This window comes from Entelurus aequoreus, linkage group LG03 (assembly GCF_033978785.1).
Source record: "Entelurus aequoreus isolate RoL-2023_Sb linkage group LG03, RoL_Eaeq_v1.1, whole genome shotgun sequence".
Lineage (NCBI taxonomy): Eukaryota > Metazoa > Chordata > Actinopteri > Syngnathiformes > Syngnathidae > Entelurus > Entelurus aequoreus.
Genome location: NC_084733.1, coordinates 13517092 through 13542898, shown reverse-complemented (window position 1 = coordinate 13542898; position 25807 = coordinate 13517092). Strand labels below are relative to the sequence as shown.

Genomic DNA, 25807 nt, shown 5'->3' with positions numbered 1-25807 from the left:
TGGCAGTTGCGCATGTCATCAATGCAGCGGTTTGAGGAAACACTCGGTTGCTTCTCCAAACATGTCTTTAATGGTGAACTGCCAATATGTGAATGCTAAACAGCAAGTGCTTAAAGTGTAATGGCTTTGTAAATACACTGAGACAGTCTGAGTTCATTGTGTTCTTCGTGGTGTTTTTGAAACAGCGCCTTTTATTTCTTCAGAATTTTCAACTAACTTAAAGTGTTTTGCCAAGAGGATTATTTGTAATGTGTACATTTTCAGAATGTGCTTTTTCTCTTTTTGGCCAAAGTAAGACAAATAAATACATTTTGAAGTTGCATGCATTTTTAAAGACTTATGTGGGAATAGACTTTCCTCCTAAAAATGACAGCCCTATTTTAAAGAGATAACATTTAAAAATGACTTCTAGGCATATTGTATTGATCAACTAATTCTTATATTGAGGGCTTTTTGGGCGTTATAGAGGCGCTCCCATCGACTCTATTGTTAGAATTAGTCGGGATTTTGCTTACTTCTAATTACAACTTAGAATGCATAAAAAACATATGTTTTCTTGTCTTACATAAATATTGTAAATAATGGGCAAACTTTAAAAAAATAGATCCCCTTTAATAATTGTTTTTCATCCTGGAACCCTGAAGTTGCTGGCACGGCCACTCTACCAACCGAGCCACGCCGCCCTCAAACACACCATCAACAGCTTCTCTATATTTTAATGGATAAATGTCAGCCGTTTAGATATTTTGTTAACATCCTTGGCTGACATAAGTTAAAGTTAAAGTACCAATGATTGTCACACACACTCTAGGTGTGGTAAATTTGTCCTCTGCATTCAACCCATCCCCTTGTTCACCCCCTGGGAGGTGAGGGGAGCAGTGGGCAGCAGCGGTGGCCGCGCCCGGGAATCATTTTTGGTGATTTAACCCCCAATTCCAACCGTTGATGCTGAGTGCCAAGCAGGGAGGTAATGGGTCCCATTTTTATAGTCTTTGGTATGACGCGGCCGGGGTTTGAACTCACAACCTACCGATCTCAGGGCGGGGACTCTAACCACTAGGCCACTGAGTAGGACCGACTCATTCTGCTACAGTATGGTGCAGACTAGCTGTGCTACGTTCCAACTGCCACAAAGTTAGCCAGATACACGTTAGGTCAGGGGTCACCAACGCGGTGCCCGCGGGCACCAGGTAGCCCGTAAGGACCAGATAAGTAGCCCGCTGGCCTGTTCTAAAAATAGCTCAAATAGCAGCACTTACCAGTGAGCTGCCTCTATTTTTTAAATTGTATTTATTTACTAGCAAGCTGGTCTCGCTTTGCTCGACATTTTTAATTCTAAGAGAGACAAAACTCAAATAGAATTTGAAAATCCAAGAAAATATTTAAAGACTTGGTCTTCACTAACTGACAAAGAAACAGTTTTGGTGTCCAGTTCAAAGTGTGACATGATTTATTTAAAAACTTGAGAGTTTACTTTTGTATTTTACATGAGTTATTATTTTTACAAACATGGTGCAAAGTAATTCATGATTTGTTAAAAAAATGTTAGTGGCTAGCTAGTTAAAATGGGATATTGTGATTTCACAAGACTGTCTTAGAAGTGATTATTTGAAAATGTTCAATTGGAAAAATGTGCACAAAGAGAAAGTATTAATAAAAATTGTTGCATATTGATATTTATCTGTTTCTATATATATTTATTGTGAGAAATCATTAAGATGATCAGTGTTTCCACAAAGATAAATATCATTAATTATTAATAATAACATAGAGTTAAAGGTAAATTGAGCAAATTGGCTATTTCTGGCAATTTATTTAAGTGTGTATCAAACTGGTAGCCCTTCGCATTAATCGGTACCCAAGAAGTAGCTCTTGGTTTCAAAAAGGTTGTGTTTCTATGAATTATTTTTTTAATTCAATGAATATCATCCACTTCTTCTCAGCACTGTCCTTCACACTCTTTCTTCCCATGGTTGGAAAAACAAAGTTATGTTGCTCTCTAGCCACAAGCTAATGCGAGTAAGTTCGGATTTTTAAGTCGGATCATACGGGTTTCACTAGGCTCGTAACCTAAAAGAGATGGCTTGCATCCCGAAAAACTTGTAAACTGGGTGACTCGTGTCCCAAGGACCCACTGACTATTCTGGATGGTCCACAGAAAGCACTGGGAGAGTTTCCAGAGAAAGAGTTGCAGCTCCAGCAGATGGAGGTCCAATGTCAGAAAGTTCTACAAAGGACTTCGCAGAAAGGAGGAGTCCACATTGTGGAAGATATGAACCGTCTCAAGAAGTCCTGGTTGAACTTGTACGAGATGAGTGGCAACATTCACAGGTGATGTTCTACATATTAAATATGCAGCTTTGGTGCAATGTTAAGTTCATCTTCATGTTGCTTTCTTTTCTTGCAGGCTGCTGAATGGATCCACGGAACAGATGACTGTTTCTGACATGTGGGGCATCAACACTTTAGGCCCCACAGAAATGGCAGAGGTGGTGGATGGTGGTCACCATCCCAAAGGTCACCTCATACCGCCTAGACAGGAAGAGCTTCCCAAAGAAGTAGCTAGTATGACCAACGAAGAACGTTCTGACCAAAGCAGAGGAGCTTTTGTGCACTTGAGGCAGAAAGATGGCGCAATGGTATGTTGTCAAAAGTTGAAATATATAAAAATAACTATTAGGGTTGTGCCTATCGATCGGCCACTGATCAGTATCGAACAATTTTCCTGAAAAAAATAAGTGATCACCATTGCCGATTAATGCTTTTAATTGCTCTCTGGCTGACAGTCTTTTTTTTGAGTTTCATGACTGATAAGATAATCTAATTACCGTAATGTCCAGGCTATAGAGTGCACCGGTATTTTTGCACCATATTTTAGAAGACATTCATTGTTTTACATACTGTATATTAGCCACACCAGACTATAAGCCGCAGATATACAGTATACCCGAACAAAACATTTTGTAAATGTTTATTTATGTACCTTAATTGTTTCCAAACTGTGCCTGTCACATGGCAGTAAAACGGCTGAACAAACAAAACAGAAGTCATCGTCATGGACTCGCTAGCTGCGGAAGCTTGCTCTCCAATCAGCTAAACAGACTCAATAACTTGACAGTGATGTTTGAGTGAATTTACAAAACTTAAGCAGTACAAAAATAATGCCATTATAAGTTAATAATACTAACAAAGACACTTGTAAATGGGTTAGCATTAGGAATGTCTGATAATATCGGACCGCCAATATTATCGGCCGATAAATGCTTTAAAATGTAATATCGGAAATTATCGGTATCGGTTTCAAAATTATTGGTATCGGTTTCAAAGAGTAAAATGTATGACTTTTTAAAACGCAGCTGTGTACACGGACGTAGGGAGAAGTACAGAGCGCCAATGAACCTTAAAGGCACTGCCTTTGCGTGCCGGCCCAGTCACATAATATCTACGGCTTTTCACACACACAAGGCATACTTGGTCAACAGCCATACAGGTCACACTGAGGGTGGCCGTATAAACAACTTTAACACTGTTACAAATATGCGCCACACTGTGAACCCACACCAAACAAGAATGACAAACACATTTCGGGAGAACATCCGCACCGTAACACAACATAAACACAACAGAACAAATACCCATGACCCTTGCAGCACTAACTCTTCCGGGACGCTACAATATACACCCCCCGCTACCCCCTTACCCTCCACTCCAAACCCGGCCCCTCCCAATCCCGCCCACCTCAACTTCCTCTCTGGAAAATACGTAATGTTTCTCTATACACTTTGTGAAGCCGCTTCTCTGAGTTAATAATAATCACCACTAGAGATGTCTGATAATGGCTTTTTTCCCGATATCCGATATTGTCCAACTCTTAATTACCGATACCGATATCAACCGATACCGATACATACAGTCGTGCAATTAACACATTATTATGCCTAATTTTGTTATGATGCCCCGCTGGATGCATTAAACAATGTAACAAGGTTTTCCAAAATAAATCAACTCAAGTTATGGAAAAAAATGCCAACATGGCACTGCCATATTTATTATTGAAGTCACAAAGTGCATTATTTTTTTTAACATGTCTCAAAACAGCAGCTTGGAATTTCCTTGAGAGAGCATGAGGAGGTTGAGGTGGGCGGGGTTGGGGGGGGTAGCGGGGGGTGTATATTGTAGCGTCCGGGAAGAGTTAGTGCTGCAAGAGGTTCTAGGTATTTGTTCTGTTGTGTTTATGTTGTGTTACAGTTCGGATGTTCTCCCGAAATGTGTTTGTCATTCTTGTTTGGTGTGGGTTCACAGTGTGGCGCATATTTGTAACAGTGTTAAAGTTGTTTATACGGCCACCCTCAGTGGGACCTGTATGGCTGTTGACCAAGTACACTTGTGTGTGTGAAAAGCCGTAGATATTATGTGACTGGACCGGCACGCAAAGGCAGTGCCTTCAAGGTTTATTGGCGCTCTGTACTTCTTCCTACGTCCGTGTACAAAGCGGCGTTTTAAAAAGTCATACATTTTACTTTTTGAAACTGACCAAAGCAGAGGAGCTTTTGTGCACTTGAGGCAGAAAGATGGCGCAATGGTAATCAAAAAGGTTAACCAACGAACGAGATTTCTCTACAGAATTTCCTCTCTGGTCAACAAAAGCACCTTGAGGATTCTGGCGGGAACTCTCGTTCAACCCTTTTTCGATTACGCATGCACCTCCTGGTACCCTAGCACCTCCAAAACCCTCAAATCTAAACTCCAAACATCTCAGAACAAGCTAGTCAGGTTACTTCTAGACCTCCACCCCAGATCCCACCTCACTCCTACCCACTTCTCTAAAGTGGGCTGGCTCAAGGTGGAGGACAAAGTTAAACAACTTGCACTGAGCCTAGTCTATAAAATCCGCTACACCTCCCTGATACCGAAGTACATGTCAAACTACTTCCTTAAGGTAAATGACCGCCATAACCACAACACCAGGGGGAGCTCCACTAACCACGTTAAACCCAGATTCCGAACTAACAAAGGTCTTAACTCATTCTCTTTCTATGCCACATCAATGTGGAATGCGCTCCCAACAGGTATAAAAGAAAGGGCATCTCTATCCTCCTTCAAAACCGCAATAAAAGTTCACCTCCAGGCAGCTACAACCCTAAACTAACACCTTCCCCGGATTGCTAATAATCAAATGTAAACAATCAAATGCAGATACTTTTTCTTTTTCTTATGCCTTCTGATATCTCTCTCTCTCTCTCTCTATGTCCACTACTTGATGTCCATACCCCCCCCCCACCCCCCACCCCTCCCTCCACGCCCCTGATTGTAAATAATGTAAATAATTCAATGTGATTATCTTATGTGATGACTGTATTATGATGATAGTATATATGATAGTATATATCTGTATCATGAATCAATTTAAGTGGACCCCGACTTAAACAAGTTGAAAAACTTATTCGGGTGTTACCATTTAGTGGTCAATTGTACGGAATATGTACTTCACTGTGCAACCTACTAATAAAAGTCTCAATCAATCAAAAACCGATAATTTCCGATATTACATTTTAAAGCATTTATTGGCCAATAATATCGGTAGTCCGATATTATCGGACATCTCTAGACCTGCTAACTGCTACGCTAATCACTAAGCTAGTTTGAAACAACACCAAGAAATAAGTGTTCAGTAAAGTTTAAGAAGTGTAGATGGCAGCTCGTTACCGCAGAGCAAGCAGTTACTAGCATGAAATTTACAAAGTAGATTAATAAAGAGGGCGGATCGATCCATTTAACGGTGGTGTCGACACTAAGGGTAGTATCAGTATATGATATATATTTTCATTTTCACAAAATTGTTTTTTCATTAAGTTTGTTAATGTTTACGAACTCGGGGAAAAATTCCCATGATACATAAAAACCAAAGGATTTTAAAGTTTAATAAATACTAGATTTAGCTTTTTTTTATTAGTGTTCTATTAACTTTGTTTTCATCAAACAATTGTATGTAATTAAAGAGAATAAGGAACTGCTTTAAATATTTTGTTGATATGGCTAAATAGAAAAATTTACAGTTAATACATGTGGTTGGTATTGGCTGGCCGATCTCCTGATAGAATCGGAATCATAAAACCCTGATCGGAACATTCTTAAAAACTCTACTTAAAACAATATGATGCCATTATGCAGACTCAACTATGGTATAGTGTTTTATTTCAAATACTAATTGTGTCATGGCAGAGCACATGTAATGAGATTACAATCTAATGGTAGTGCAGACACTACGACCAGGGGCGCCGCTAGGGATTTTGGGCCCCATGAAAAGAATCTTTACAGGGCCCCCATTATTTTTTCTGTATTATAATTTCATCATCATTAGGGGCCTCTCTGGGCCCCTAGAATCCGTCTCCTTTACCCCCCCTTTTCGGCGCCCCTGACTACGACTACTCTGACAAAAACTTACTGTTTACAGTATCTGCAAACAGTAGCCCAAGTGATCCAATCAGTAGGATTGAAACAACTGAAGGTGATTTCCTTCCTGCCTTTTGCTGATGTGACTGTTACATATGCACCTGCGTCTTCATTCATTTGGAATACAAACAATGGAGGAAAACCAATACATAACCTAAAGCTGCTCATCTTTTGTTTACAAACATGAAATGAAATATCAACTACAAAGTATCATTATTTAATCAAAATAATAGATAATAGTTTAGTTAATAGTTGGTGTGTGCAAAGATGCAGACAAGGGGCTTAGTAGAAGTTTAACATTTCCAATAAGAGCAAAGCAATTAGACAGATTGTTGCTGATTTGCATATTTGATGCTATACAGGTGAGCAGGGATCAATACAAGTCCAAAAGGAAACAGTTTGAGGCTTGGCTCAGCAGAGAGAATCAACTCCTGTCAGGAATCCTGAGCACCAAGCGAGGAACCCTGACGAGCAATCAAGTCCAGAAACAACGAGACACACTAAAGGTGAACACACAACAACACAACATGTTCACTTGTTAGCTTTTCTTTGCCTTTCCTTTATGCATCGGATACTAGGGATGGGTGCCATACACATTTGAATCGATAGGGTACCAATTAGGGATGTCCGATAATATCGGTCTGCCGATATTATCGGCCGATAAATGCGTTAAAATGTAATATCGGAAATTATCGGTATCGATTTTTTTATTATCTGTATCGGTTTTTTTGGGTTTTTTTTTTATTTTTTTTTATTAAATCAACATAAAAAACACAAGATACACTTACAATTAGTGCACCAACCCAAAAAACCTCCCCTCCCCCCATTTCTTTCTGTTATCAATATTCTGGTTCCTACATTATATATCAATATATATCAATACAGTCTGCAAGGGATACAGTCCGTAAGCACACATGATTGTGCGTGCTGCTGGTCCACTAATAGTACTAACCTTTAACAGTTAATTTTACTCATTTTCATTAATTACTAGTTTCTATGTAACTGTTTTTATATTGTTTTACTTTCTTTTTTATTCAAGAAAATGTTTTTAATTTAGTTATCTTATTTTATTTATTTTTTTAAAAAGTACCTTATCTTCACCATACATGGTTGTCCAAATTAGGCATAATAATGTGTTAATTCCACGACTGCATATATCGGTTGATATCGGTATCGGTTGATATCGGTATCGGTAATTAAAGAGTTGGACAATATCGGAATATCGGATATCGGCAAAAAGCCATTATCGGACATCCCTAGTACCAATTCATGGTACCTGGGAATCGATACCAGTACTCAACAATACTAATTTTCTGTACTTTTGTGTGTGGTGTTCAGTATTACTTGTTTTTGATAATACTTTTTTTTATTGCAACATTTAAACATAAGCTAATAATAATAACTGCTGACCAGTTGTTAAATCTTGTTTTATTATCATCATATTATCATTTGCAAGTATGACAATAAATTGGAATTACAGCTGCAATTCCAAGACATTAGATGGCAGTAGTGTACATTATATAGTCTGTTTTTTGTTGCGCCCTAAAAAGTGTTAATACTGTAAGTATTGTACACACTACACACCAATTGTAACATGATTGATTGTAACGTGCATCTTAGTTGTAGTTTTCATTAACACATATGGAGGTGTTGAACACGCCATGTAAAATTGCTAATGCTAATCAGTAAGATGGTAATAGCAAAGCCAATGTATATTAGCATTAAGTTAGCGCATTTTTGGAAAAGCGGATCCTTACTTTACTTACGTTGTAGCGTTTTTTGAGTCAGTTTCTTTGTTGGCATTGAAAATTGCAACATTACCCAGAGGTAGTTTGGCTGAGCCCGCTCTCAGTGCTGCTGGAGGGATCTCGAAGTGCCAAAGTACGAAGAGCCACTTAAATTGAGAACTGGCCGTGATGTCACGCGCAACAATAGACTTAACGGTAATCAAAGCCTGGCGGGATTCGGTAGGTGCCAAAAAAGTTTGGATATCAATTCGAGGCCAAGTAACTACAGGGCCAGAATTCCCGATATTGATACTTCATTATCGGATACGTCATTATCATTGAATAATTTTGTAAATTTGCCTCTACTTAGTTGACTATGATTATGAGAACACAGAAAAAAAAAATGTTTTGCATTAAAATGTTTTTATAACAAAATACTATATAAAACAATGCATAAATAAATAAATAATTTCCCTATTACAATCTACTACCCACAATGTCATTATTGCAAAATAACCAAAAAAATGTAACAAAAATATAGATCTTAAAATGTAATCAAAACCAGTAAAATAACTTCCATTTCATGCAGATATTTGTGAAAAATAACGTATGTTGTAGTAGAGCAGGGAAGGGGAGAGGTCAAGTGTGCCTGAGTGAGCAGCTTAGAGAGAGAGATGTGCTGTTTGCACCGACAGACTGCAGGAGACGCTGCGGCCGCATAAACTGTGAGGAAATTTGAGTAATTACCCGGATGTATAGAAGAGAAACTGCGACAAAAGTATTGATGGGATACCAATAGCCACCTTGGTATCGATACTATCGATATTTATATTGATACGCCCACCTCTAGTGTAAGTAATTGCAGACTCTATCAAATAGGTACAGTAAGTAATCATTCCTCACAATTCCCCACATACCTTAGTTTGAAGCTGATTTTGGGCACGGGAAAGAAACAAAATAAATCACGTTTTGTGTGGCTTTAATTATTTTAAAATGTAAGTGTTGGATGCTAATTCTCAAATGAACACAGTTGTCAAATAGAGATACAGGAGGTATAGCTTTGACCAGTTCACACGGGCACAAGGCCTCTTTCACTGCTCCCCTATAGAAAAGGTAAAGATACTGCAGGTTATGCAGGTTCGCATACGGTAACTTTTACGACTTTTACTACCTCTATTTAGTCAAGTTTGATGTCTTTTTTGACTTCACATAACTATCGTATCGTATCTCTACCGTGTTATACAGTATTTGTTCATCAGATCTGTGTTTTGTTCACTTCAATAAAAGACCATGTTCCTTTTATTTACTTTGGGAGAATGACCTACATCAGGGGTGTCAAACTAATTTTAGCTCAGAAGCCACCTGGAGGGAAATCTATTTCCAAGTAGGCCGAATTGGTAAAATCAGCATACGAACTTAAAAATAAAGATAACTTCAGATTGTTTTCTTTCTTTTACTTGGGCCAAAAATCGAACAAGCACGTTCTGAAAGCGTACATAACACAAATAATCCTCTTGACAAAACACTTCAAGTTAGTTGAAAATTCTGAGGAAAAACATTTCAGCAGTTTCAAAAACACTACGAAGGACAACTTAGACTTTGTCTCTGTGTATCTACAAAGCTATTAAACTTTAAGTCGCAGCCTATCTGGAATTAAACAAAATAGACAATAAAAACTGTGCTAACTCAACCCAACAAACCATACAAACAGAGGTAGTAACTATTTAAAAGGGTTTAGTTAAATTTTTTGTCCAATTTTCTCTTTTTGACAGTCATTTTGTGGCAATGATGATGCCAAAGAACGATGTGTTTGACCCAAAACGGCAGGTTTTCCGTTTCATTTGGGTCGAGGAGAATGAGCCGCAGCCTCTCTTTACTGTGTACCTCTTGCTTGGCATACTTGCTTAGCCCCGCTATAAACCGTTTGCTTGCCTAACAGAATTGCTATTGAGAATCTAGTGGACACATTTAGAACAGCAGTTTCTTTCATTAAAGAAATTGCTAATTTTTTACACTTGGCAAACTCATCTTGTGGACCGCAGGCCGATTTAAACCTTATCAGACCCGTGGGCCGTACGTTTTGACACCTCTGATCTACATACACATGACGTTACTGACACCTAGTGACTAGTCAGTGTACTACATATAATGACTTCTCTCTTTAAAAAAGAATTGATTGGAATATGAAAATCCTTTGTGGAAGGCAAGCCTAGTAAACACTTATTTTGGTGTTACAAAAGGATGCTAAATACTCCCAACTTTTGTGTGCTCCATACAGGCTCTGAAGGCAGGAGTGAGTTGGGGTCAAGATCAGTTCCAGCTTTTGCTGCAGGACAGGAAAGAGAGTCAGGCAGGATCAGGTCCAGCAGAAGATGCCAGCTTTGAAGAACTTCGTTATCGCTGGATTCTCTACAAGTCCAAACTAAAGGATGCCCGTGTCCTTCAGAAAAGGCTCAATTCCAAGGTAACGATCCAACTATGGACATGAAAGATTTGACACTATACACAAGAGCAGTGAGAATGTCAACCAAATCTACATTATTACTAAATTAATGACAATAATATACAATATTTGAAACGTCTTGCTTTTTCAGTATAAGCTCACTTTTTATTTTTTACATAATCTATTTATTTACAACTCAAATCCTAGTACAGAAAAAAAATTGATTTATTGAAGTCTTCTTAAAAGTTAGAATGCAAATATGAAATATATAAATAATTTAAATACTGTACTATGTCATATGTACACTGAAAATAGTGAACTTACTATGCAAAAAACAAATCACACTGTACTGTGTGCACAACAAATAATGCACTTATTACCGTATTTTTCGGAGTATAAGTCGCTCCGGAGTATAAGTCGCAGCGGCCGAAAATGCTTAATAAAGAAGGAAAAAAACATTTATTTGATAAAACCCAACACCAAGAATAGACATTAGAAAAACAATTTAAAATAAATAAAGAATAGTGAACAACAGGCTGAATAAGTGTACGTTATATGAGGCATAAATAACCAACTGAGAACGTGCCTGGTATGTTAACGTAACATATTATGGTAAGAGTCATTCAAATAACTATAACATATAGAACATGCTATACGTTTACCAAACCATCTGTCACTCCTAATCGCTAAATCCCATGAAATCTTATACGTCTAGTCTCTTACGTGAATGAGCTAAATAATATAATTTGATATTTTACGGTAATGTGTTAATAATTTCACACATAAGTCGCTCCTGAGTATAAGTCGCACCCCCGGCCAAACTATGAAAAAAACTGCGACTTATAGTCCGAAAAATACGGTATGTTAAAATATACAAGACATACAAGTTAATTGCATTTGAAAGGGTATACTTCCATTATTATTATGTGTTGTCATTACATCAGTGGTTCATTTGGTCTCAAAAAATAATGGCAATATCCTTTATCTGCAATAATTTGTAGGTCAATATATCGTCGAGCAAAATGTGTTGTAGACCCAAGCCTCTGATGACCTCAACCTCTTTTTGGGAAATTTTGAAAAAGGTGGAAAGAGGTTGGGAGACAGAGTGTGGATTGTCTGTGGTGATCGATAAAGAGAGGGGGCCAAATAGAAAAGAGCGAATGGTTTCAACTTTTTTTAATGAAAAATGAAATTAAGTAATTACACTGCTCTTCTGTGGAATTTGTGAATGAGGGGGTTTACCTATGCATGCCATTCTATGTTCCAATGTCACTGTGATGACCTCTGTGAAATGTACAATTGTTTTGGGTATGCTTTACTAGAGGCCAGCAGACCTCTACTCACTCATTTTAGTAAAGCTAAAAACACCAAGCCTGGGTGGAACAGGCATGTAGCTGGCCCACATGCAGAGGCTAAGGCGGCCCGTAAGGCCTGGGTCATTGCTGGTAGACCTAGACAGGGACCTGTTCTTGAGCATAAAAAGATAACCAATACTCGATACAAATATGCAGTGCGCTTTGTTGGCAAGCATGAGCAAGCCCTGAGAGCTGAGTCAATGGTGTGAAAACTGCTGGACAGCAATGTCATTGTCTTCTGGAAGGAAGTAAAAAAATATAAATAGGGTTAAAGGCCTACTGAAACCCACTACTACCGACCACGCAGTCTGATAGTTTATATATCAATGATGAAATCTTAACATTGCAACACATGCCAATACGGCCGGGTTAACTTATAAAGTGCAATTTTAAATTTCCCGCGAAATATCCTGCTGAAAACGTCTCGGTATGATGACGTTTGCGCGTGACGTCACGGATTGTAGCGGACATTTTGGGACAGCATTGTGGCCAGCTATTAAGTCGTCTTGTTTTCATCGCAAAATTCCACAGTATTCTGGACATCTGTGTTGGTGAATCTTTTGCAATTTGTTTAATGAACAATGGAGATAGCAAAGAAGAAAGCTGTAGGTGGGAAGCGGTTTATTAGCGGCCGGCTGCAGCAACACAAACACGTAGCGGCTACGTAGTAGCAGGTGTTTCATTGTTTACATTCCCGAACGATGACAGTCAAGCTTTACCATTGGCCTGTGGAGAACTGGGACAACATAGACTCTTACCAGGAGGACTTTGAGTTGGATACGCATGCTTGTGGAGATGGGACAACAGAAACTCTTACCAGGAGGACTTTGAGTTGGATATGCGGTACCGTGAGTACGTAGCTGCGGCTTCCAAACATTTGATCGCTTGCCTGTACGTGCGTGCCGCTATGTGCATGTCATGTACGTAACTTTGGGGAAATTAATGTGCTGTATGAACTTTGGGGAGGTGAACGATACTTTGGGCTGTGGGATTGAGTGTGTTGTGCGGGTGTTTGATTTGTATTGGTGGGTTATATGGACGGGAGGGGGGAGGTGTTTGTTATGTGGGATTAATTTGTGGCATATTAAATATAAGCCTGGTTGTGTTGTGGCTAATAGAGTATATATATGTCTTGTGTTTATTTACTGTTTTAGTCATTCCCAGCTGAATATCAGGTCCCACCCGCCTCTCACAGCATCTTCCCTATCTGAATCGCTTCCACTGCCCTCTAGTCCTTCACTCTCACTTTCCTCATCCACGAATCTTTCATCCTCGCTCAAATTAATGGGGAAATCGTCGCTTTCTCGGTCCGAATCGCTCTCGCTGCTTGTGGCCATGATTGTAAACAATGTGCAGATGTGAGGAGCTCCACAACCTGTGATGTCACGCCACTTCCGGTACAGGCAAGGCTTTTTTATCAGCGGCCAAAAGTTGCGAACTTCATCGTCGATGTTCGCTACTAAATCCTTTCAGTAAAAATATGGCAATATCGCGAAATGATCAAGTATGACACGTAGATCGGATCTGCTATCCCCGTTTAAATAAGAAAATCTAATTTCAGTAGGCCTTTAAAGCAGCATTGCCATGTAACATTACGGGTGTATCTGGTGGAGGAAATATACCTGAACTATGCAGGCAGCACTATGCTGCTCTATTCAACTATGTCAGAAGGGAGCTATATTGTACAGGCAACATAGAGGAGGAAGTGGTACACATTAGCCCAAATGACATTCCCCAAGCCATCAGGCAACTAGCTGATAACAAAGCATGTGGCATGGATACTATTACTGCAGAGCACCTAAAGCTAGCAAGCCCTAGGGTAGCTGTGTTGCTCTCCATCTGTTTTACAGGGTTCTTAATCCAATGCATCCTGCCAGATGCTATGCTGACAGTTATTTTAGTACCTGTCATTAAAGACAAGGCTGGTAAGGTAGGGAGTATGGACAATTATCGATCTATCACCCTAGCCAGCATGCTATCTAAAGTGCTGGAAAGTGTGATAATACACAGAGTTGGGGATCTTATTTGCACCACGGGCAACCAATTTGGCCTTTAAGAGCAAGCATGGCACTGACTTGTGTATTTGTGCTTTAAAAGAAGCAGTAGAAAGATACAGAGCGCGTGGCTCTACAATGTTGGTAGGTTTTATTGATGCATCTAAGGCATTTGACCGAGTCAACCATCACAAACTCTTTACCAAGCTGAAGCATAGGGGTGTTCCGGGTAGCATCATACGTATTCTGGCATATTGGTACGACAGGCAGACGATGCAGGTAAGATGGGGGAGTAGTTTATCCTCTCCCTTTAGAGTTGGCAATGGGGTACAGCCGGGTGGGCTTCTATCACCAGGCCTATTTAGCCTGTATATGGATGATCTGTCAAGGCAGTTGAGAAAATGCAAAACAGTGTGCATCATTGGGAACACCTTAATCACTTTACGTACGCTGATGATTTGGCCATTATATCTTCCAGTAGTGCAGGGTTCCAGCAGCTTCTTAACATATGCTCAGACTATGGAGTCAAGTTTGACGTCAAGTATAATGCCACAAAAAGTATGGTAATGGTGTGTAGGACCAAGGAGGATCAACATCTTCATTTCCCAGGTTTCTACTTGTCTGTGTGCAACAATGTCAAATACTTTGGCCACATCATCAATGACAAGATGGAGGATGATGCTGACATGCTTAGACAGAGAAGAATGATGTATGTCCAAGTCAATATGATGGTGAAAAAATGTCACTACTGTTCTGATGAAACAATGGTGTACTTGTTTAGAGCTTACTGCACCCCTATGTACACAGCATCCCGCTGGGTGAGAATCAAAAAAAGAGAGCTTGCGCAAACTCCAGGTTGCATATAATGACTGTCTCAGAATCCTGCTCGGAAAGCCCAGGGGTAGTAGTGCCAGCAAAGTTTTTTTGTGATTTAAGGATAAACACCTTCCACGTCACCCTGAGAAAACTGATGTTTAAATGTATATGTAGACTGCAGGGGTCCGAGAATGATCTTATTATACAGATAACCAATGCTAGGTGTAGTTCTGTTAGGTACCAATCATATATATGGGAATACTTGTATAAAATCAAGAACTTAAGCATGAAGACTGTTTCTACAAACATTTGTGAAAGATTGTGATTTCCAGCGTGGAACTGTTATAGGATGCCACCTGTGCAACATATCCAGTCGTAAAATTTCCTGGCTCCTAAATATTCCAAAGTCAACTTTATTATAAGAAAAGTGAAGAGTTTGGGAACAACAGCAAGTCAGCCACCAAGTGGTAGGCCACGTAAACTGACAGAGAGGGGTCAGCGGATGCTGAAGCACATAGTGCAAAGACTTTCTGCACAGTCAGTTGCTACAGAGCTCCAAACTTCATGTGACTTTCCAATTAGCCCACGTACAGTACGCAGAGAGGGTCATGGAATGGGTTTCCATGGCCGAGCAGCTGTATCTAAGTCATACATCACCAAGTCCAATGCAAAGTGTGGGATGCAGTGGTGTAAAGCACGTCGCCACTGGACTCTAGAGCAGTGGAGACAAGTTCTCTGGACTGATGAGTCACGCTTTTCCATCTGGCAATCTGATGGACCAGTCTGGGTTTGGAGGTTGCCAGGATAACGCTACATTTCGGACTGCATTGTGCCGAGTGTGAAATTTGGTGGAGGAGGAATTATGGTGTGGGGTTGTTTTTCCAGGAGTTGGGCTTGGCCCCTTAGTTCCAGTGAAAGGAACTTTAAATGCTCCAGGATACCAAAACATTTTGGACAATTCCTTAGGATGGCACTTCAAGTTCATATGTGAGTAAAGGCAGGTGGCCAAATACTTTTGGCAATATAGTGTATATATCAGGGGTCCCCAAACTACGGGCGTCCAAAATCAGGCCTGCGGGAAGTCCCAAGTATTAAAAAATAAATAAATTTTTTTTTTTTTTTTTAAATCAAAAAAATAATTTATTTTCTTATCCACATTGTACCGCTTGCTACTCACTGTGTCTCCTAGCCGCTCAGGCAAATCATATTGTCTAAAAATGCATTTTCTCATCGATAGTGTGACATCATCGCGCGCGCGGAAAGTGCGCTATATATATCTAATATATACATGGATGTGTGTGTATATATATATATATATATATATATATATATAATATAATATAATATAATATAAATATATATTATATAATATAATATAAATATATTTTATATAATATAATATAAATATATATTATATAATAAAAAAAATATATATATATGTATAATATAATAAAAATGTATATATTATATATATACATTCCGGCCCCCGGCCAAATTGTTTTAACCCAATGCGGCCCCCGAGTCAAAAAGTTTGGGGACCCCTGGTATATATAGTGTATATATATATATATATATATATATATATATATATATATATATATATATATATATATATATATATATATATATTTTATTTTATTTTATTGCTGCTTTTATTTATTTATTTATTAGATGCCTTTTACTGAATATGCGCAAACACTGTTTCTAATATTATGTGATATTGCCTTTTATACTGTTTTTGTTGTTGTTTTTGTTTCATGTACTCTATGTGATTGTATGTCTACTTGGACGTTGGAGTAGCAATAAAGCTTGACTGATTGATTGTGGTTTGAGGAGATGGCTTATGGTGGTAAAAACCTGTTTAGAGTTTCCCGGCTTATTGTTGATCTTGTGAGAGTAGAATTGAGGTGTAGCGTATTTGAGATGTTTTGAGTATTATAAGTTTTGGTGCTCACGGTAGGCCAGTCTGTGACCAGTCAGACTCGAGGCCTTGTAGCTCCGCTTAAGGACACGCCCCACCGTTTTCATCTTTCGGAGCTAATTTGTGAACCAGGGGGCAGAGTGCTGTGAGTTGACCTGTCCTAGATTTTAAGGGTGCTATTCAGTGAGTGGTTGTAAAAGTCAACCGATTTAGTTACAGATAATAAGCGTCCAAATGTGGTGAGATGTTGATGGTCTGTATTCATTGAGTCTATGTTGATAGTTTTAATGTTTCTAAAAATGATTTAACCTGGGGGCTTTTTAGGGCTGGGTGGTATAACGGTATTACGAGTTAAACCGGTATATTTTAGAAAGAGGTGTGTATTTGCCATACTGATATCTAATATCTTTTGATGCTGCCTTTGATAGTTACTCCCGCCGTTTACCCGCGATTCATTGACAATCACATCGCGTCAACACCCGCCGCAGGCCTTTGCGATGCTTTTTTTGATGATAATATAACGGGTCTGTCACGCGTCCGTAGTCTCTGCCGCGCATTGTTGACACCGACGCCCCGCCACAATCACCTTTACGCACAGCCGACCTGCTCACGCCGTAGCTCTGACAGCTGGCGGGGGCGGGCGGTGGCTCCTCCTCTTTATTAACCAACACAAGCTGGTGAAAAGATTCAACTGGACGCCTTGAGTACCCTTCAAACATTTTGGACATTTGTCTGGTTACAAACTAAACTTGGGTAGTAGTGAAATATTTCCTATAAATTCTGCTGCTAAGAAAAATCCTCTGCACAATTTTCCCTTTTAAAATTGCCTCACAAAGCTTCACACACTCTGGAGTTTAGGTCACACATACCGTATTTTTCGGACTATAAGTCGCAGTTTTTTTCATAGTTTGGCCCGGGGTGCGACTTATACTCAGGAGCGACTTATGTGTGAAATTATTAACACATTGCCGTAAAATATCAAATGATATTATTTAGCTCATTCACGTAAGAGACTAGACCAGGGGTCGGCAACCCGCGGCTCCGGAGCCGCATGCGGCTCTTTGACCACTCTGATGCGGCTCAACTGCATACTTGCCGACCCTCCCGATTTACCCGGGAGACTTCCGGATTTCAGTGGCTCTCCCTGTAATCTCCCAGGGCAATTATTCTCCGATTCTCACCCTGTCAACTATAAAAAGGGGATACTGTGATGACACAGCATTTAGCGCCCTCTACAGCCATCAGTATCAACGTGCCAGTCCAGGTACATGTTGTATGCAGCTTCTGCTAGCACACGTGTGTGACAACAAGGCATACTTAGTCAACAGCCATACAGGTTACACTGACGGTTGAGATATAAACAACTTTAACACTCTTACTAATATACGCCACACTGTGAACCCACACCAAACAAGAATGACAAACACATTTCGGGAGAACAAACATAAACACAACAGAACAAATACCCAGAATCCCATGCATCCCTAACTCTTCCGGGCTACATTATACACCCCCGCTACCACCAAACCCCCCCCCCCCTCCCCCCCAACCCTGTTCCCCAAACATCAACCCTCTCCCCCTCCCTCCGTGCGTCGGTTGAGGTGGGCGGGGTTTGGTGGTAGCGGGGTGTATAATGTAGCCCGGAAGAGTTAGGGATGCATGGGATTCTGGGTATTTGTTCTGTTGTGTTTATGTTGTGTTACAGTGCGGATGTTCTCCCGAAATGTGTTTGTCATTCTTGTTTGGTGTGGGTTCACAGTGTGGCGCATATTTGTAACAGTGTTAAAGTTGTTAATACGCCCATCCTCAGTGTGACCTGTATGGCTGTTGTGTGCTAGCAGAAGCTGCATACAACATGTACCTGGACTGGCACGTTGTCAATGCTGGTTGTAGAGGGCGCTATTATTGTTGTTTGGGTGAAAATCAGCAGACATTCGAGAGAAAAGTAGACTTAAATTTCGGGGATCTCCCGGTAAAATCGGGAGGGTTGGCAAGTATGACGCCGTCAAGCGTCATTTATATAAAACTCGTGGTCCGCACTAACATTACATTTTCATATTACGGTGCGGGCTGCGTGTTTGAAACCCCTGGTTTATACACAGCACAAAGCAAAAAAAAACTTTGTATGCAGTGTTATTTCATTTTAAATTTCAAAAGAGTTTTGTGGCTCCCATTGTTTTCTTTAATTTGTGAAACTGGTCAAAATGGCTCTTTGAGTGGTAAAGATTGCCAACCCCTGGACTAGACGTATAAAATTAATGGGATTTAGCGATTAGGAGTGACAGATTGTTTGGTAAATGTATAGCATGTTCTATATGTTATAGTTATTTGAATGACTCTTACCATAATATGTTACGTTAACATACCAGGCACGTTCTCAGTTGGTTATTTATGCCTCATATAACGTACACTTATTCAGCCTGTTGTTCACTATTCTTTAATTATTTTAAATTGCCTTTCAAATGTCTATTCTTGGTGTTGGCTTTTATCAAATACATTTCCCCAAAAAATGCGACTTATACTCCAGTGCGACTTATGTATGTTTTTTTCCTACTTCATTGTGCATTTTCGGCCGGTGCGACTTATACTCCGGAGCGACTTATACTCCGAAAAATACGGTACGTTTGCAGAGCTTTATAAAGCCAACTTGGTTCCACTGCTATCCAGAATCCAAGGAGATTTTGGTCGCTGGTTTATCTACAGTGGCTCGTGTCAACTCTATTAAAATTAATATACACTACCGTTGAAAAGTTTGGGGTCACCCAAACAATTTTCTGTAGTAGCCTTCATTTCTAAGAACAAGAATAGACTGTCGCGTTTCAGATGAAAGTTCTCTTTTTCTGGCCATTTTGAGCGTTTAATTGACCCCACAAATGTGATGCTCCAGAAACTCAATCTGTTTAAAGGAAGGTCAGTTTTGTAGCTTCTGTAACGAGCTAAACAGTTTTCAGATGTGTGAACATGATTGCACAAGGGTTTTCTAATCATCAATTAGCCTTCTGAGCCAATGAGCAAACACATTGTACCATTAGAACACTGGAGTGATAGTTGCTGGAAATGGGCCTCTATACACCTATGTAGATATTGCACCAAAAACCAGACATTTGCAGCTAGAATAGTCATTTACCACATTAGCAATGTATAGAGTGTATTTCTTTAAAGTTAAGACTAGTTTAAAGTTATCTTTATTGAAAAATAAGGACATTTCAATGTGACCCCAAACTTTTGAACGGTAGTGTACTTCCTTGATTTTCTTATCTGTTTCAGTGCATACCACTTTTTCTCCCTCAGTCCTTCTTTCGTAAATTAGTCAGATTTTATATTCCCCTTGGAACAAAAAGACTCACAGGTTACGTAAACAATATTTGCAAAGACCCAAATCGTTGGGAGGATTAACACTACCAAACTTTAGGTTTTACTCCTGGGCCACCAACATTAGAATTCTAAAGTATATGAAGCATTTGATCCTCCTCCGTTATGGCTGGTTATGGAGGCAAACTCAACCAAACCAGTACCTCTTAGAGCTCTGATTCACTCTCCCATCCTCTCCTCTACCTCCTCTTATACAAAAAACTCAATTGTAAATCTCTAATTCAGGATTTGGGTTCAGTTTAAGCACTATTTTGGTTTACAGACTCTTTCTAGTCTTGCACCCATCACTGCTAATCATGCTTTCCCTCCCTCTCTTGTCGATAGTGTCTTCTTAAGATTGTCAAGTCTGGGGATCAACAACAGTAAAGATTTTACATTTTTCCAACAACTTTGTGATACATTTTCACTCCCGAAACAACATTTTTTTTAGATATCTACAGCTCTGCAGTTTTGTTGGTAATACTTTCCCCAGGTTTACAGATTTACTCAGTGACACAGTTTTAGATGTGTTTCTGACACGGCTTCTAACTTTAAAAGGATCAACTACACGTATTTATAACCACATTTTTATGCTTAGTGATTTCCAGCGTGGAACTGTCATGGGATGCCACCTGTGCAACAAATGCAGTCGTGAAATTTCCTCGCTCCTAAATATTCCAAAGTCAACTATCAGCTTTATGATAAGAAAATGGAAGAGTTCGGGAACAACAGCAACTCAGCCACCAAGTGGTAGGCCACGTAAACTGACAGAGAGGGGTCAGCGGACGCTGAAGCGCATAGTGCAAAGACTTTCTGCACAGTCAGTTGCTACAGAGCCGCAAACTTCATGTGACCTTCCAATTAGCCCACGTACAGTACGCAGAGAGCTTCATGGAATGGGTTTCCATGGCCGAGCAGCTGCATCTAAGGCATACATCACCGATTCCAATGCAAAGCGTGGGATGCAGTGGTGTAAAGCACGTCGCCACTGGACTCTAGAGCAGTGGAGGCGCCTTCTATGGACTGATGAGTCACGCTTTTCCAACTGGCAATCTGATGGACCAGTCTGGGTTTGGAGGTTGCCAGGAGAACGGTACGTTTCGGACTGCATTGTGAAATTTGGTGGTGGAGAAATTGTGCTGTGGGGTTGTTTTTCAGGAGTTGGGCTCGGCCCCTTAGTTCCAGTGAAAGGAACTTTGAATGTGCCAAGATACCAAAACATTTTTGGACAATTCCATGCTCCCAACCTTGTGGGAACAGTTTGGAGCGGGGGCCCCTCCCTCTTCCAACATGACTGTGCACCAGTGCACAAAGCAAGGTCCATAAAGATATGGATGACAGAGTCTGGTGTGGATGAACTTGACTGGCTTGCACAGAGTCCTGACCTGAACCTGATAGAACACCTTTGGGATGAATTAGAACGGAGACTGAGAGCCAGGCCTTCTCCACCAACATCAGTGTGTGACCTCACAAATGCGCTTTTGGATGAATGGTGGAAAATTCCTATAAACACACTCCGCAACCTTGTGGACAGCCTTCCCAGAAGAGTTGAAGCTGTAATAGCTGCTAAAGGTGGACTGACATCATATTGAGCCCTATGGGTTAGGAACATACTTGCCAACCCTCCCGTTTTTAGCGGGAGAATCCCGGTATTCAGCACCTCTCCCGACAACCTCCCGGCAGAGATTTTCTCCCGACAAACTCCCGGTATTCAGCCGGAGCTGGAGGCCACGCCCCCTCCAGCTCAATGCGGACCTGAGACTGAGTGGGGACAGCCTGTTCTCACGTCCGCTTTCCCACAATATAAACAGCTTGCCTGCCCAATGACGTCATAGCATCTAGGGCTTTTAGAGAGTAGAGTGCACAACTGCGCACACAACAAGGAGACGAAGCAGAAGAACGAGGAAATTACAGACATGGCGACGCCGTCGAACGAGCAAGATGAAGAAATACGCTTGCAAGTTCCAAAACGAATGGAAACAAGAATTTCAGTTTATTCAGGACAGTTCGAAGGGGAAGGTGTATGTTGCCTGTACATTTTGTAGAACAGACTTCTCCATTGAACACGATGGCCGAAATGATATACTCATCATGAACGGAGAAGTTAAACAGGACAATACTGCCATCTAATGGATAGCCTGAAATTCAAGTTTTTTTGGTTTTTTTTGTATGTAAATAAAATAAATATATATATATATATAGCTAGAATTCACTGAAAGTCAAGTATTTCATACATATATATATATATATATATATATATATATATATATATATATATATATATATATATATATATATATATATATATATATGAAATACTCGAGTTGGTGAATTCTAGCTGTAAATAACCACGCCCCCAACCACCACGCCCCCCGCCCCCAACCCCCGACCAAGCCCCACCCCCCACCCCCTACCCCCCACCTCCCGATATTGGAGGTCTCAAGGTTGGCAAGTATGGTTAGGAATGGGATGGCACTTCAAGTTCATATGTGAGTCAAGGCAGGTGGCCAAATACTTTTGGCAATATAGTGTATATCGTATATCGCCTCCGGCCTATAAATACCGCAATGTCAGTTTTGGTCCAAATGGCCCAGCCCTAGGGCTTTCGGTGGGAGGAAAGTGGTCTGAGCTCCATGGATATTGCCTCGCGGTTTGAGAGTCCTAGGTTGTAGACTTGAAGGTTTTAAATGGGGGCAGAGTTTGTTATCACGAGGTCGAGGGCGTGTGTGGGAACTTTGACGTGTAGTTTTAGGTTTAGACAGTCCGATGAGGGAAGAAAGTTTGGTTTGGTTCGGTTTGCAGGTGTGGTGAAAAGACTGCGGAGCTCGGTGATGAATGCTGAGTTTGGTTTGGGGAGGCCGATAGTATTTTTGAGGGGGGAGACACTATGCATTTAAATGAAAGGCATTCAAATGAGGGCGGTTGGGGGAGTGCATGCTAAAAAAAAACAGCCGGGCCCCCCACGGAGACCAGTGCTGCCAGCTTTACCCAAATATCCAAAGCCATGGTGGACAGGCCTCATTTAGGGTGGAAGGGACTTCTGTTTCAGTTAAATACATAATGTCAATCCCTGGTGGTCATTAATGAAGCAATGTTGTACATCTTGTACTACATTGTAGTACAACAAAACTAAGCTGTTATCTTCTATTACATTATAGTATACCGGCTCAAATAAACAATGTACTTTCATGTTTTAAAGTTCAAGTTAAAGTACCAATGATTGTCACACACACACGAGGTGTGGTGAAATGTGTCCTCTGCATTTGTCCCATCACCCTTGATCACCCCCTGGGAGGTGAGGGGAGCAGTGGGCAGCAGCCGTGCCGCGCCCGGGAATCATTTTTGGCGATTTAACCCCCAATTCCAACCCTTGATGCTGAGTGCCAAGCAGGGAGGTAATGGGTCCCGTTTTTATAGTCTTTGGTATGACTCGTACTTTGACTTTGACGTGACTTTTACTACATAATAGTCTAACAAAACTGTTATCTTCTACTACATTATAGTATAACAAAATAAAACATTTGTATTCTACTACATTATAGTACAACGGACCAAATATACACAATATTTTCATGTTGTACTACATTATAGTATAACAAAACAAACATGTTGTCCTCGACTACATTATGTATTGTATAACAAAACAAATACACACAATACTTGCATCTGCTACTATAGTACACCAAAACTTGTATTTTCTACTGCATTATAGTATAACAAACAAATACACACAATACTTTCAAAGTCTACTACATTATGTATTGTATAACAAATCAAATACACACAATACTTGCATCTGCTACTATAGTACACCAAAACTTGTATTTTCTACTGCATTATAGTATAACAAAACAAAACATTTATCTTCTACTTTATTATATATATATATATATATATATATATATATATATATATATATATATATATATATATATATATATATATATATATATATATATATATATATATATATATATATATATATATTAAACAAATACACGCAATACTTTCAACCTCTACTACATTATAGTACAACAAAACATACACAATGCTTTCATCTTCTACTACATTATAGTATAACAAAACAATATGTTTAAGTTAAACTACATTAAATTTGAACCAAACAATTACACACAGTATTTTCATCTTCTACTACATTACAGTATAACAAAACAATATGTTTAAGCTATACTACATTAAATAATAACCAATTACACACAATATGTTCATTTCCTACTACATTATAGTACAACAAAACAATATGTTTAAGTTATACTACATTAAATTATAACCAATTACACACAATATTTTCATTTCCTACTACATTATAGTACAACAAAACAATATGTTAGTTATATTACATTAAATTATAACCAAACAATTACATACAGTATTTTTCATTTTCTACTACATTATAGTACAACAAAACAATATGTTTAAGTTATACTACATTAAATTATAACCAAACAATTACACACAGTATTTTCATCTTCTACTACATTATAGTATAACAAAACAATATGTTTAAGTTATACTACATAAAATTATAACCAAACAATTACACACAATATTTTCATCTTCTACTACATTATAGTATATTAAAACAATGTTTAAGTTATACTATATTAAATTATAACCAATTACACACAGTATTTCCATCTTCTACTACATTACAGTATAACAAAACAATATGTTAGTTACACTACATTAAATTATAACCAATTACACACAATATTTTCATTTCCTACTACATTATAGTACAACAAAACAATATGTTAGTTATATTACATTAAATTATAACCAAACAATTACACACAGTATTTTCATCTTCTACTACATTATAGTACAACAAAACAATATGTTAGTTATATTACATTAAATTATAACCAAACAATTACATACAGTATTTTTCATTTTCTACTACATTATAGTATAACAAAACAATATGTTTAAGTTATACTACATTAAAGTATAACCAAACAATTACACACAATATTTTCATCGTCTACTACATTATAGTATGTTAAAACAATGTTTAAGTTGTACTATATTAAATTATAACCAATTACACACAGTATTTCCATCTTCTACTACATTATAGTATAACAAAACATGTTTAAGCTATACTACATTAAATTATAACCAATTACACACAATATTTTCATTTTCTACTACATTATAGTACAACAAAACAATATGTTAGTTATACTACATTAAATTATAACCAATTACACACAATATTTTCATTTTCTACTACATTATAGTACAACAAAACAATATGTTAGTTATACTACTTTAAATTATAACCAATTACACACAATATTTTCATTTTCTACTACATTATAGTACAACAAAACAATATGTTAGTTATATTACATTAAATTATAACCAAACAATTACACACAGTATTTTCATCTACTACTACATTATAGTATAACAAAACAATATGTTTACGTTATACTACATTAAATTATAACCAAACTATTACACACAATATTTTCATGGTCTACTACATTATAGTATATTAAAAAAATGTTTAAGTTATACTATATTAAATTATAACCAACTAGACACATTATTTTCATCGTTTACTATATTATAGTATAACAAAACTATATGTTTAAGTTATACTACATTAAATTATAACCAAACAATTACAGACAGTATGTTCATCTTCTACTACATTACAGTATAACAAAACAATATGTTAGTTATACTACATTAAATTATAACCAATTACACACAAT

General features: G+C 38.7%; 1 protein-coding gene across 2 annotated transcripts in view; it reads left to right on the top strand.

The window, feature by feature from the left end:
* Window positions 1-25807, top strand: part of syne3 (spectrin repeat containing, nuclear envelope family member 3) — a 60971-nt gene that overhangs the window by 31127 nt on the left and 4037 nt on the right. For both annotated transcript variants that reach the window (XR_009825236.1, XM_062041289.1), the window contains exons 13-16: window positions 2159-2331; window positions 2408-2639; window positions 6816-6959; window positions 10459-10644. Coding sequence is in view for 1 of the 2 variants with exons in the window: in XM_062041289.1 (XP_061897273.1) it covers window positions 2159-2331; window positions 2408-2639; window positions 6816-6959; window positions 10459-10644 (735 nt within the window). In the remaining variant the exon portion in view is untranslated. The remainder of the gene's footprint in view (window positions 1-2158; window positions 2332-2407; window positions 2640-6815; window positions 6960-10458; window positions 10645-25807) is intronic.